The sequence below is a fragment of the Manis pentadactyla genome, chromosome 16 (genome assembly GCF_030020395.1).
Source record: "Manis pentadactyla isolate mManPen7 chromosome 16, mManPen7.hap1, whole genome shotgun sequence".
Lineage (NCBI taxonomy): Eukaryota > Metazoa > Chordata > Mammalia > Pholidota > Manidae > Manis > Manis pentadactyla.
The window spans coordinates 5,714,402-5,730,012 of NC_080034.1; the positions used below are offsets into that span (position 1 = coordinate 5,714,402).

Sequence of the window (15,611 nt, forward strand, 5' to 3'; positions counted from 1 at the left end):
TACTTCCCAGTAGTACCGTGTGTGGCCTTTACACACTCAGCTGCTCTGACTGATCCAAGTTCAGATCAATGAACGAGCAAAAGGTCAAAACACTTCATAAGATGGTCAGAATTTTTCTGTTCACTTACAGGAAAAGGATAGCATCAGCCAAAACTCTTAACTAAATGTGACCCTGGCAGTCAGTTACTTAACCTTCATAAAATGATTCATTTCTCTGTACCACTAATTTATTCAAAACAGAGCTCGTGACTTGATTTGCATTCTTCATTTGCATCTAACACAGTATATTCTAGAAATTTTGGGGTATTAACAAAACCCACACACCAACAGATTCAATTTCATATGCAAAAGAAATGACAAGACTTCAAACTTTACTCCTCTTTAAAACAGATAAACAAAAAGCCACAAAGACACCTGAAGTGCTGCCAGCCTCCTCAAAGTCGATATTTCCAAGGTGCAGGACACCAGCCACCACCCGGAAAAGATCAAGCTTTTCTTCGTCGTCCAAGCCGATCCTTTTCATGGCCGTGCACATCCTGATAAAATCTCCATGGTCATCCAACAGAGGATCTTTCAAGGAACCTGCCTTAAGATACTGCAAAACAAGAAGGCATCGACTGACCGCTCTTTACGTTATTTAAGTACACTGAAACTACAAGGGGCCTGTTAACATACCGCATGACATGCAAAATAAAGTGTGCCAATGGAAAAGCCTTCGCGTCCCAACACATTCAAAAACAAAATGACTGGGCAAAGTGTACAAGGGTCTCTCTGAATAACTTCTTTCAGCTGCATGTGAACCTACAATTACCTCAATAAAAATTTAAGTCAAAATGGAATAAGATGTTTTCCAATTAAACTACAATTCAACTCTAAAGCATTACAGTGCTACGATATTAGATAAAAATACATACTGAGTGAAAAAGAAGGGAATACCAGTGGTTGAATTGCAGTAACAAAAATCTACAGGTCAGAAAGAACTAAGATAAAAAACTGAAATAAAAATTTTAATCTGACATTATGCTCCTCAGATTAACTGCCTTCAACTGCACCCAATATTCAGTAGTAGTAAATAGTGGACAGGCTAATAACAATTTTCATAGCATCAATTATTTTGTTAAGCCTTTCTGTATAAGTGTACACGAGGTAAAGTGTATTAGTAAGTATTATGTTCACCTAAAAATTTATGCAATGACTGAAAACATTTTTTTAAAAGTAGAGAGAATATTTGCTTTCTCTCCTAAAAGAATTTGCATCTAAAAGGATTCATGTAGTAGAACCTAGAACAAGCTCAGAAAAAGAGAAAAGAAAACTCAGACCTGCATAAACTAGATGGAGAAAGATTAAAATTACTGGATACAGAAAGACTGGACTAGGAATTTTCCAGAATATGAGAGTAAGTAAAATGAAACATTTTGTAACACAGTATCAGAATTCACTGGCCACTAAGACTGGGCCACTAAGGCCCAAGAGATGTTTTTCCCTCCCACTTGCCAAATGCTTCTCAGTTATAGTTGTAATTTTCTTTCCACAAAATTCTTTAAAATTATACTTGCGTGAAGCTTCTGGAAAATATCTAGGTAAATAAATTTACTTTTATTCTTAAAAGAAGCAAAGGAAACGATCACATGCAGCCAAAGTTAACAGAAAACAGGTATTATGCAGAATTTTTAGTCTTGCAATTGAATGGTTACTTCATTTAAAAACTTTCTAATCAAGGTGAATATGTTGCTATTATCGTAGACTAAAAATTCTGCATTCTCCTCAAGATTACACACAACTTAAAGACACACAAATGGAACTAGGCAAAGAATTCTAATTAGTCAAAATGATCACCTTATCCTCCTGATAAAGAAGACATAAAAAGTAATTTAAATGTATTAATCCATTGTTCATTTGTACATTCATATATACATATACACACACACACACACACTCAATAACATGACTAAGATTCCTAACAAAGTATGCTGACTTTAGAATCAGAAAGAGGACATTTTCTTCTTAGGAGAGCACAATGCACACATGCCACTCTCTGGAGAGTAGAATCCAGTCTTCTCTCCTCTCTACTTAGTTTTGTTCCACGTCAAAAGGTCAAATTTATATTACTTTTTCCTTTAGGACAGTTGCAATATCCCACTAGAAATGTCTCCATTATCTTAGTGGAAAGAACACAACTTCTCTATTTGGATGTGCCTTATAAAAATATAGGTTATCATGACAAAGGAAGATACCTCACGAAATATCAAGAGCACTGCTGACTGTTTCCAACCATGGATGTAACAGAGTTTATGATTTACAACTCAGACAACTGTGTCTAAAATATAAATAAAATGTCAGCTTAAATAACAACTAACTGTGCTCATCTGCTTGGAATTTGAAATGGGAATTTTTATTTGCTTTCTGTTCTTTTCTATCAATATACCTAAGATATAATTCATCTCACCCATTTTGAAAGGAGCTGAACACATCTGACTCACAAATGCAGAGCATTAAACACTGAATATAATAAAAATGTGTTCAATTAAATACTCAATATAAATTTTTTAATAAAATTAATAAAGACAAAATGAACTAGTCCCTGTAACTAATCCTGACTTACTATTTCATAATTTAAGCTCCTTGAGTAGATACAATGTAATGCCACTTATTACTTGAACACTGCATATTATAATTTATATGGGTTGTACATTTTTAGGCTAAGGATTTAATGCTTTTAAATAATACTTAATGGTATAATTATATTTAATTACTCTAAGAACTACAATAATTTATAAATTATTATAATAAATACAGTATAAAACTTTCCATATTACAGAAATGTGACATTTTAAAGAGAAATACAGTAATATATAACTGTGCACAAGATTAAAAATTAAGCTTTAGTTCCCAAGAATGCTCACTCCATTGTCTACTTCAAAGTTTACTTCAACCTTGAAGTAGACGATCCCAAATCAGGAATATGAGAGTAAGTTTCAAATCACGTGTTAGCACAGGGTGATCCTTGGCGCAGACCACCAGGGCCGACCGAGGAGACGGCCACAGCCCCTGTGGGGCCCCAGGTGCCCTGAAGCTTGGGCTGTGAGCGCGCCTCGGGGGGGTGCTCAGTTTTCTAAAGTGTAGGCTTAAAAGTAAAAAATCACATTTGGGCTCCAAAATAAATGTAAAAATCTTTCAGTATGCTTTTTTGGTACTAAAGATTTTAACTTAAAAAAATAGTATGTACCTCAGGACTTTTTCGATTCTGTAAAATCTGCTTGTCAGTTTCTTTGGTAGCAAAGTATCTGGTGCAGCCTCGGTTTAAATACTGCAACAAAGAATTAAAATATAATTAACAGATATGACACAGGAAGACATACAGAAGAAAACACAACGTATCAAACAGTGCTAACCATAAAGATTTTCTAGACATACCCTGAGTATCCCATTTAATTTCTCAATTGGAATTGATACTTCTCTGTATTACAAGTATTTCACTCCTACTAATCAAACCAGGGAGTTGAAAATCCTAACTGCTGAAAGTAGATTAAATTAAATGATTAACCTAAAAATCAATACCATAAAGCTTTCCTATTTGTGAAGGGCAGTACTTTTAAATCTTCACAGCATCAAACATCTTACTAGAAATAAAGTTCATAAGACAAGTACTACAGATAATAATGAAAAAAACAGCCCCCTAGTAAGTACATAATCTCAAATAAGGACATGGTGTTTGGTTTGATCTTGGTTTAGTATTTCAAGTAATATTTAAATTCTGAGTAATTAACAATTATTTTCCTGGGGTTTAATTTCTGAATTCTAGAATCAGTTCTTCAAAACACACCTGCATACTTACTGACTGCTAACAGTGACTATACATCAATTACAATGTTTGCTTTATGAACATTCCTAGGTATTCAAATAACAATCTAAGCTTTTATATCAATGGTTTACTTTGCTGCCCAGAAACCTTCTAAAGGCTAAGTGCTTTCAAAATACGCAAAAAGCAAGCAGCTGAGAGGAAGATAACACTGGTCTCAAAGAATATCTATTACCCACATTTAAGGGTAGAGGGAGGTCAAGAAGGAAGTACGCATGGACAAGATGGAAACATCTGTGAAACATGCAGTTTCTCTGAAGCCGGGTCACTGTGATCCCACTGCCCCTTGGCATGAATTCTGAGATTAGAAGCACATCATATAGATACCAAGAAAAAACGTATAATAAATTTTGAATGATTTGGGGATGAATTAATATTTTTAGATGATCACTATACCTACCCTTCCCCCTCCATTATAATGAAATATTAAAATACAGTTAAGACCAGAAAATAATACACAGTGAGTTTTTCTTTCTTCCCTAGAATCTGGGAGAAAAAAGGGAATAGAGGGGAGATAAAACTGACAGACATTTTCAACTGACTACTTCTAAAAAAGCTCTTCTGTTCAATAAGGCAGCAGCACTGTAAACACACGGAGCCAACACGAAGGCTTCTTTGCTGGCAGGAGTTTCATCCCCACCCCCAACTGTTATATCAGATACATGGCTTTTTGGCAGATGGACTTAATATTAAAACCAAGGAAAAATTCTGATTTCCCCCAACTTTTCTGTAGCAAGAAAGCTACAACTCTTCTTGCTATCCATTCTCATTCTACCCAAACTATATCCAAGGATCTTTCCATGACTATGGCAAATGCTTCCACAAATGTGCAAAAATATTTGAAAACCTGAATAACAAAAACACTTAAAACCTTTCATTTTCTAAAAATACATGTATAGTTAACACAAATGTTTCAAACAGGTGTATCTCTATCATTCTTTACACACTTAATTTGGATAATAACAAAAAATAATTCTGTAACTGTTTACTGCAGTGTTCTCCTTGTCTTTACAGGCTTATCTATGAGTTATAACTGGAGGCCTTGAACTAAACTACAGAAAAACCTGATGAAATTTCCAACACTCTTTCAAGTCACTTTAAGGCAGGAACCTTCGAGGGAAGGGATGCAGAGGTGTGCTCATGCAGGCCTGAGAAGCATACCCAAGACGGCAGACGTGTTTGGGAGAAGGTAGGCTGGGTCTCTGGTCTCCTCTTCCCACCAAAAGAACTCTCTGTTAAGAGAGGAAGTCATGCCTCCTACGCACAGTGCAGGGGCAGGGAACCCGGACCTAGTTAAATCCTCTCAGGATGCCCACCACTGCGCCAGAATGGCCACACATCCTCAGCCACACAACCACTCCCAAGCCTCTGAGCAGAGAGAAATGCTAGATTAATACAAAGACAGTCACATCACTTTGTTAGCTCAGTGTTGACAAAGCCACATCATTATTAAATTTCCTATCATTCCTGTTCTAAAAATCACTCCAGAGAAATGCTTCCAATTTCATAAAGATAATGTGGACACCTCTTCAAATTCCAGTTAATTTGGTGAGTTCCTGAGAAGGCTGGACATTTTTTAAGTACATGAATAGATACAGTTATAAACCATTTTAAAACAATAGTTTTTTTTAAACAGTGAAGTTTTAAAATTTCCAAATTCACATTAAAAGAAAATGCCTGAAGTAATGAAGAGAGGCTGGGTTGCAAAAACAAAAACATACTCACAGAACAATAATTAAACATGTGTGTCATGATTCTTAAATGGAGGACTTGTACCCAAAGAGGACTGTCAGTCACTGGAGAGCGGTTTACAACTCCATGCCTCATCTCCACCCCTGGATTCCCAGGTGTCCTGCACAGGGATACTGTTTTCCAGCCAAGCATCTGTAAATCATGCCAACCATCTCCACACCACATCCGGAGACGCGCCTGGCAACCTCTCTGGACAGGCGCGCCTACTCACTGTCATAGCTTTGGACAGAGCACTGGCGTCTCCCAGACCTGTCACTCCAGCACTGACCCTGATCTTGAGATTCATATACCTGTCTTCTGAACAGCTCCAGTAGGACATCTACAGGCTCCAAAACTGAGCTCATCCTCTGCCACAGATCTTCCTGCTGGTCAACATGCGGTTTTTACAGCCACCCAGTTCCCTAGTCAAATTTTGGAAAATTACTCCAGACTCCCCCCACCTCCCCATATCGTTCTCCATCTTTTATCGTCTTACCTCCTGATATTCCCACACAGCCCCTCCTCTGTAATACTGCCCTCACTAACCCCAATTCAGGGCTGAAGGCCTGTTCCTTCAGCGACAGCTCCAGGCTCCCAGCCGGTTTTCCCATGGCTGCGCCTGCCCATCAGTTCCTCCAGCCCCTAGAGCCACCCCCCACGGTAGAGCCGGTGGAAGGACGGGCCTGACATCCAACTTCCTACCTGAAGGCCTTCATAGCTCCCTATTAACTAGAGAAGGAAGACCAACCTCTCTCGCCTCGCCTCCAACCACTCCCACCCTGTTCTTTAAGGTATTTCTTGCCTTCTTTGCTCGTCATTTTGCATGTATCAGGAACACCCTTCATCTTTCTTCCTCTAGTTAACACTTGAAAATCTTTCAGGATTCTGATCAAGCATAAGTTTTTCTGGTAAGCTCTTCCAAAACCCCCACCACCCTATGCACAGCACCCTATGTATCTCTTATCATTCAACAAATCAATCAGACTGTGTGTGTGTGCATGTGTGCATGCGTGCACGTGTGTGTTCCCACCAGATTCTAGGGTGTGCAGGAGCAGGAACTATGCCTCATTTATCTTTTTAACCCTGGCACATTGCTTGGCACCCAACGGGCAAGCAAAAATATCTGTTGTTGAACTGAATTAAGAAAGACATGTATGAGTCCTTTGTTAATTTTTTAATTCAGTGGTTAAACTTTTTCTTTCACAAATAAGTCAAAAATGACTTTAAAGTTAGCATCACAGGACTGTTTAATTAAGTTTAAATTGATAAGGGGCTTAACATCTATCTTTTTACCTGTCCCATTATGAACTTTCTCATATAGTGTGATATTATAAACTCAGCAATAAATCCCAACAGAGACCTATGTAGTACTCAAGTCATTCCATCATGTTACACTGGATTTCATGTAACTGTACACAACCAGATGTCAAAATCCACTGACATAAGTTCTAGAACTAAAGGCAATTTAATTTTCAAAAACTATATGAAATTCCATTTAACCCAACCTACCCGAAAATTATCTGGGGAGCTCAAATGGAGCTTTTCCCTAATATTTTCAGAAGCACCAGCACACAACCTATAAAAGATATGGTAATTCCTTTCCTCTTTGCCTTGGACACAGATTCTGGATTTCTCTAGAAGATAATGTGAAACAAAGCCTCCGACAACTGAACTCTAAAAAACAAAACAGAGAGAGAAAACATTTTTGCATGCTAAGTCTTAATGAATAAACTACCAGTGTTATTTTTCTACTTCACATTTGTCTATCAAAGAGGTTGTAACATTTAGCAGTATTATATAACATATAACATATATATATAATATGTATGTATAAAAAGGGGAGAAAGAGATAAAGGTAAGCTTAGAGTATTTACAGAGTTCATAGTAAACATATATTTCTATCTAAAATAATAGAAATTTAAATGAATTTGCCATAATTCAAGTATGGCACCAATTCTATCAAGACCCTTATATTTTTCAAAAACACTCCCCAAACAAAACAGCCTCAAACTCACTTACCTTTTCATTGAAATGTATTTCAACAAATTTTCCAAATCTACTGCTATTATTGTTACGAACAGTCTTTGCATTTCCAAAGGCTTCTAAGAGTGGGTTAGCTATTAAAAAAGAAATGAAAATATTCCTTCAAAATCTGAGCATGAAGGAAAATTACAAAACAATATGAATAGTATGTTTCCATTTACTAATATATGCATCTAAAAAAATTTTAACATGAAGGAATTCACCTGTAATGTCAAATCCGACAAATACTTATTGACTGCTACTATGTTCAGGCCCCGTTAAAAGTGTAAAAGATGAGAATACTCAAAATATACTAAAAGAAAATGTAAATGTTATAGGAAAAACTAAATCTTAAAAAGTCACTAAGTTACAAAACTTTTAACTCAAATTTAAGAACTACTCCCTAAAAATTTTAAGGTTTTATAAGTACATCAGCCACTCAAGAAGAGTGATCATATGAATGGACAAAGAAGATGTGGCACACAGACACAATGGTATATTATTCAACCATAAGAAGGAAATAAATTCTGCCATTTGCAACAACATGGATGGAGCTAAAGGGTATTATGCTCAGTGAAATAAGCCAGGGGGAGAAAGACAAATACCAAATTATTTCACTTATTTGTGGAATATAAAAACAAAGCAAAACTGAGGGGGAAAAAACAGCAGCAGACTCATAGACTCCAAGAAAGGACTAGTGGTTACCAAAGAAGAGGGGTTGGGACGGGTGTAGAAGGAGGGTGAGGGGGATAAAGGGCACTATAATTCACAATCACAATAAGTTGGTCATGGGGATGGTAGTACAGCATGGAGAATACAGTCAATGATTCTGCAACATCTTTCTACATTGACAGATAGTAAATGCACTAGTGGGGGTGAGGTTTTAATAATATGGGTAACTGTTGAACCACTGGGTTGTACATTTGAAACCTACATAAGATTGCATATCAAGAATACTTCAATAAAAAAGTGATAATACAGAAAACCTCTTGTGATAAAATACAAGCAAGAAGCTGTGAGTTGACTTACTTTTTAAAATATTATATATATTAATAAAACTGCACATTTAACATTTTTACACACACATCCAACAAAATCGAATGAATCAGTTTATAAAATTGCCTACAAAATGTTCTTGCAAAAATAGTTTTAAATTTCCAATGAAGAGATGTAAAATTTTCAGTTTTTATGATCACACATCACATCACATCACATCACATCACATCACATCACAGGGAAGGGTTACCAGAGATTATTCTTATCCCACCAGTGCCTCGACCATGAGCACAACAGATGACTGTCAATCTTACTCACAAGTTCTCTATCGACAACCTCACAAATTGCTTCACCATGTTTACTGCTAGAATACATCCTATGAAATCTGTTCATTTCTCTTATTCTATCACAGTAGAAAGTTTTACTCATCTCCAAATGTTTTTAAAGATTGCTCTCTGGGTGGTTCACTTGCTAAAGTGAGAAAGTGTCAGAACTAAGGGAAGGGTTTTAGCACAGATGCTACACCTTTCAGATGGACAAGAAAACTGAGGCCCAGGAAGGTCAACTGACTTGTGGAAGGCCATGTGACCGGGTACAGACCCCCCATGACTCCTCTATACCTACAGTGCTGCGGAAGGACATAATATATCAAGTAAAACACCCAAAAATAGGATAAAGCCTCTCTATCAGAAAATTATATTAATACTATTAGTGATGTATTCAATCCAAAACGCACAACCAATCCCCAATCAAGGACAGCATCAAAAGGTTTCAAATCCTGCCAGTTCACATCTGCTGTTCTCCATGAAGGGGCCATAGAAACATTTGGAATAATTCTCTCCAAATCTTCTCATCTACAGCACACTACATATTGCCTGATGCATTCTCATGGAAGAAACCTGGTTTATATCCAGTTCTCAGTGGGTCTGCACCTCAAACAAACTGAAATACTAATTCGTATTTTACTGATTTAACCCATAATATTTTATTCAGTTTTAGAGGATGATCCCTCACAAAAGTATTTCACTGTGAATAGAGTATTACTTATTGAGCTCATACCTGAGTGTCACAGTGAGAACACTGTGTAAAACTAGAAAATTACTTACATCAGGAAACATAAAAAACTTTACTGATGAAAACCTTAAAAATCTTTATTAGAGTTGAATTTATATTCATCTACATGCATATTTTACATAATTATGAAAGAACATACATAACATTTGCTAGCTGTGCACTAGCAAAATGAATGGTACATAGAAGGTCCCTAATAAATTTTTGTTCAGCTGAAATTCTTCTTTAAAATGTCAGGAGCACTGAAATGCGCACTTAGTATGGCACACATGATGATGCCTGGGTTTATGTCCCACTTTCCCACTTGATGAGCTTTATGCTCTTCGGCAAGTTGAAATCTTTTCCCTTAGTTTCTCATCTGTACAGTAGGAATAAAACTGCACCTACCCGATTCTGTGAAGATTTAAATCGGGTAACTGATTTTAAGCAAATCAGGCAATGCCCAATACACCCCACATGTGTTACCATCATCACTATTATTAAAATCCCTAATGAGCTCCCAGAGGCAAGCGAGGAAGAACGAAGGTAAAGGAGCGTCCAGTGCCTACAATGCCCCAAGGAACTAACTACATGGAGGCCAAAGTGGCCAAAGTAAGAGACTCAGAGGAAACGTGAGGGACCCAGGCAGAGAAGGCGGAGGCCAGACTCACAGACGGATCAGAGGCGGGGCTCTACCTTGGCCGCAGCATGAAGCCATTACAGGATTTAAAGCAAAAGAGGTCATGTCAACTTCCACAAAGGGAACAGGTTAAAGGGAAGCGAGAGTGAGCTGGGAGACCAGGGAAGAGTCTCCAGCGGGGGCAGGCAGGGGGAACGGACAAGAGTCTCCAAGCTGGGCAGCTGAAGGAAATCGTTTCACAGATCCTTGCCTTCCAAAAGTACTCTTTCCTCAAAGTGATTTACCCAAAAAGGTGCCTCAATTCCAAAGGATCTTCTCTCTCCTTCCCGCGTCACAAAAACCAAGGCCAACAGAACAAATCTGAGGCCAGAGAGCTTCCCAGATGTCTTGCATTCACCCAAAAGGTATTTATGGAGCACATGCCATAATGCAGGCACTATCCCAGGGGTCTGAAATGTGTAAACATCCCCGCCTGCTTAGCCCTTCGATGGGGTGAGGGGGAAAACAATGCACATGAAGTAAATGAGATGATATCTGAGCAAGGATTTGTGGGAGATGGGACAGGTTTTTGGATTTCTGGGAGAATATTCCAGACCATTTAGAGGATTCTTAGAAGATAATTTCGGTACATATCTAACAATAGAAAATAAGAGTTTAAAAAATTAACAATACCTTCAACAATTCTATCATCAATATCTTGACCTGTTCCATAGGATTCAGTCAGATATCTGTATAAAATATAGGATAAGAAAATTTTAGATGACAATATTCATACTTTGTGTTTATAATTTTAACATTAAACAAACATAACATGCTATAATTCTAAACAAAGTATAGAAACAAACAAAATTATTAAAACAAATAATGTATGATTCACTCCTGTGAGGTTTCCAGAGTAGTCAAAGCACAGAAGCAGAAGGCGGAGCGGCGGCCTCCAGGGGCTGGCAGCGGGGGGTGCCAGGGAGGCGGCTGGCGGCAGGGGCTCTGCACACGAAGCTCGGGGCTGGCTGGCAGCTGCATGAGGTCACTCGATGCTACCGGACCGCACACTTGGGATGGTTAGGATGGTAATGCTATGTCATGTACTTTTTAATCACAATTTAAAAAAAAAAGCCTGTTTCAAATATTCCAGGTTACCTAAATACTCCTCACCTTAGAACAAATTTTGTATTTTCCGTTTTGCCAGCTCCTGATTCTCCAGATACAATGATAGACTGACTCATCTTGAGTACCTTCATGTCTCGAAAAGCCTTATCAGCTATGGTCAAAATAACACATTAATCATGAACAGTGTATTCAATACAAATTTACTAAATGAGAGAAAGTTCATTTAACTATTAAAAAAAGGCATCTGCTCCTAAGGGTATTATAAGTGTGTGTTTACAGCTACTAAAATCTTAAAGTAAAAGCATTCAAAAGTATTCAAAATATCTCGGGAAGTACTTAGCTTAAATGTCCTAATTTACCACCCTGATAGCTAAAAGGAAATCCAAATAAACAACTGAGTGTTTGTGCGAGCGCGTCCCGCAGCGGGAGCTCTGGCCCAGACCCCTTGGCAGCAGAGCATATGTGCAGAGAGAGAACAGGCCTCACCGCACCAGACTAACGAAGTCCCCAGAGAAAAGCAAGCAACGGGCTGCCAATTAAGAAATCCAGGAACAAAAAATTCTACTAGACAAAAAAAAAAAAAAATCACAAAATAAATCTGTTTTTTTCCTGTAATACTACTGTGACCAACACACAGGCACAGGGAGGCAGCCCAAGGAAAACAGGCCATGAGCGCCAGGGAGGAACTAACATGTCCTCGTGTGAGTGCCAGTCGGGTCTGGACTACCTCGGTCACCCGCCACAGGGATGTGTGTCCAGTGACTCCATCCCTGTCCCTTGGGGCTGGAGTTCCTCAAGATGAGCGTGAGCCTAACAAAGGAGAAGACAGGTCCACTGTCCCCCACACAGACTCTGTCAGCTATGAAGCAGACACCATGTCCAGTCCTTTAAATTTCCACAAAGCCCTTATCCAAAATAAGGCACAGATGTCTACTCTTGCAGCTCACATCCAGCCAAGAAACACACTCACGAGCAAGGCCTGGGTGGCAGTGGGGAGCCTGGTCTCAGAGCTGTGAGCAAGGACGGTTTTAGTATGGAGCCCATCGTATTAGGGCGTCAAAAACAATTATTGCCAGCTTTTACTGTGCTCTGCTGTCAGCTGGACAGACACTCTTCAGAGGACAAAGGTATTTAACAGAGGCCAGGAGGCACCTGCCTGTGAGCGGCTGCAAGCATCCTCCCGCCCCGGGTGAGCCACGCCCCACAGCGCTGATACTCCTCAAGTGCACACGGAATACGTACTTGATGCATGGCATCCTTCATTAATCCAAAAGAAAACTTGAGTAAATGTGTATAATGTAAGGGAAAATGAAAATTGAGATACACTACTTACCAATTGCAAAGACATGAGGTGGCATTGTCCCAAGAGATTTGCCTTGGTACAACTTTATTGTTCCTGAAGAATATATTTTAGGTATGTCAAAGTATGGGTTCACTGCAATCAGAATGTTGGCGACATATGTCTAAGCAGGAAAAGCATAAACAAAATTTTCCAATTACTATTTTCATTTAAAACTAAACAAGGCTCATAGGAGAAAAAAAAATACAGCAAAGACACCTTCAGTTCTCTATAAACCAGACTCCCCAAGAAGCATTTCCAGCCTTGAACATTCCCTGGTCTCTATCATCTGCTCATCCCATATGTACTCAAACTCAGCACGTCCAAAGTCAAGATTCTCTTTTGACCTCCCTTTGCCTCAAAGAGAACACTCCCCTACCACGTCACCTCCCAAGTCCGCGTCGCAGGCACAGAGCAAGTCCCCGAGTCCCCTTCGCAGCCGGCCTCCTGCTGGCCCCGACCGTGGAGCCCGCTCTCTTCGCCTCAGTCCTGCGGCCCGGGTTCTGCTCCTCGATGCTCCTCGGCTAGACGACTTTATTGGCCCCCCTCCCCGAATGTCTGACCTGTGCCCTGCACGCCACGGGTGGAGGTAGCTCTGTGGTGACCACCTGGCCCCAGATTTTTGCCAAAACAACATACGTGAACTATTGCCTAGAATATTGACAAGCTAAATGTTTAATGAGCAACTTAGGCTTGCTTTTAAATCTAGAACTTAACTGTAGCTTTAAAATACCAGAAAAGTGCACCAAAAGGATTTACAAACCTCCTTGAGGGTAGAAAGAGGGTTGTGGTGTAGCAATTAGTTGTGGTTTACTGACCAAACTAGGGCACACAGGACCATATGTCTCTCTTTACTGCTTTTAGCTGTAGAAGGGAAATGATGTGGAAACCCTGAGCTCTCAGACTTCTGGTCTAAAATTCAGGGAGTACTCACAAAGGTGTTCCCCAGAGCGGGGTGAAAAATAAGAAATTCCAGATAACAATCTTTCTATAGGAGACAAAAGGAAAGGAAGAAAGATTCTAACCAATGAAACTGTTAATTGTGAGTTAGCTGTTTCCCATACTCAGGTCTAAGAGAAGAATAGTAATAATCCTGGTTGGTGAGAAATAAAATTAAGAAATTTAAACTCTTTTTCCAAATTGCTTCCCTCTCTTATATCTATTATGGTAATAACAGTTATATTTATGTATTGCTATTTTTTAATGCTTTTATAACTAAAGGCATAATTGGCTAGGATAAAACACACCAATCGCGGCTCCAGTTAATTCTGAAAATATTAGTTCTCCAAATAGCAGCCGACAATGTGAAACAGCCACTATCTAACAGAGGTCATTTGCCCAGCTGCATATATCTTAAGAAAAGAAGGATAAAAAAGTTAGGAATAACCCTAAAATTCTCCAGTGATGTAAACATTATATATGAGAATCGAAAACTTAAATTTCACAGATATTTTTTCCTATCAATCGTGCAATTTAGCAAAGACTTGTAAGTCAACTAAACTCAGCGTGAAAAAGGCAAGTACAATGAATGCTGCAGGCGAGCCTGTGGTCACCGGGGGCAATGGCCAGCCAGCTCAGCGCCATGCAACACAGGGAGCGCTGGACACCCAATGAAAACCCATGGAGCTCTGGTCTAAACATCCCAAATAAAAACAAAGTATCTCACTCTTTTAGAAGTATAATAATTTTTGAAGGTAATAAAAAACTTACAGATTTCAAGAAAATGATATCAAAACAATTAAAATTTGCTCAAATAAGTAAGACTGTTTCACTACCACAAGTGATACAAGACATGTAAAGAAAAAGCAGTGCCCAGCCCTATGTGAAAGATCTTTCCTGCTTATATCCAATTAACATTCACTGACATTACAAGTTAAAGTGCTCTAACAAACTGTTAAAATTTATATTATTTTAGTACCTAAAACAGCACTTAGTGCACATCAGATGCTCAACATTAGTCTGCTGATTGAGTAAATTTTGCTTCTAAATATATTTCCAATCAAGAATACCCACATATTCAGCCATAAAAAGAAAAGAAATCCTGACATTTTACAACAGTATGGATGGAGCTAGAGGGTATTATGCTCAGTGAAATAAGCCAGGTGGAGAAAGACAAGTACCAGATCATTTCCCTCATTTATGGAGTATAACAACAAAGCAAAACTTAGAACAAACAGCAGCAGACTCACAGACTCCAAGAAGAGACTAGCGGTTATCAAGAAGAAGGGGGTGGAGAGGGAGGGAGAAGGGGATTGAGGGGCATCATGATTAGCCCACATAATGTAGGGGGTCACGGGGAAGGCAGTGTAGCATGGAGGAGAGAGGTAGTGACTCTGTAGCATCTTACTATGCTGATGGACAGTAACTGCAATGGGGTTGGGGGGACTTGATAACATGGGTGAATGTTAAAACCACAATGTTGTTCATGTGAAACTGTGTATCAATGATACTTTAATTAAAAAAAAATAGCCACATATCAACCTATATGTACTCTCTATTTAGCCGATTTTGAAAAAAAATCAAGGAGGAAGTAAAGACGTTACACTGTGTATAACCAAGAGATAGCAAGTGAACTCTCCTGGAAAAGACTAGATCAGCTCCATTTCCCAGCTGTCACTATTTGGACAGATGGCAAAGACTAAAGGTAATTTAGTCAGAATTAGGTAAGTACAATTAGGCAAACTGATAGTGATATAAAAGATTAAAACTGTCATTTGATCTAGGAAGTATCAAAGAAGCCATGTGTTTTCTTTGTTCAAAAATAATGAAGAGTCCTATCTTTATAGCCAGAGAACTAGAGTGGGGTGGTGGTTTATGTCCAGTCAACAAAGAAATCTGCGACTAGGTCATATTAGATGAACACCTCA

At 38.7% G+C, this 15,611-nt stretch overlaps 1 protein-coding gene across 8 annotated transcripts in view; it reads right to left on the minus strand.

Moving 5' to 3' along the window:
* The window catches only part of MYO6 (myosin VI), a 131,926-nt gene that overhangs the window by 46,156 nt on the left and 70,159 nt on the right, over positions 1 to 15,611 (minus strand). For all 8 annotated transcript variants that reach the window (XM_057494068.1, XM_057494064.1, XM_036917450.2 and 5 more), the window contains 7 exons: positions 12,739 to 12,868; positions 11,451 to 11,556; positions 10,971 to 11,026; positions 7,610 to 7,707; positions 7,100 to 7,264; positions 3,227 to 3,307; positions 415 to 595 (listed from right to left, as the gene is read on the minus strand). In XM_057494068.1, the coding sequence (XP_057350051.1) occupies positions 415 to 595; positions 3,227 to 3,307; positions 7,100 to 7,264; positions 7,610 to 7,707; positions 10,971 to 11,026; positions 11,451 to 11,556; positions 12,739 to 12,868 (817 nt within the window). The remainder of the gene's footprint in view (positions 1 to 414; positions 596 to 3,226; positions 3,308 to 7,099; positions 7,265 to 7,609; positions 7,708 to 10,970; positions 11,027 to 11,450; positions 11,557 to 12,738; positions 12,869 to 15,611) is intronic.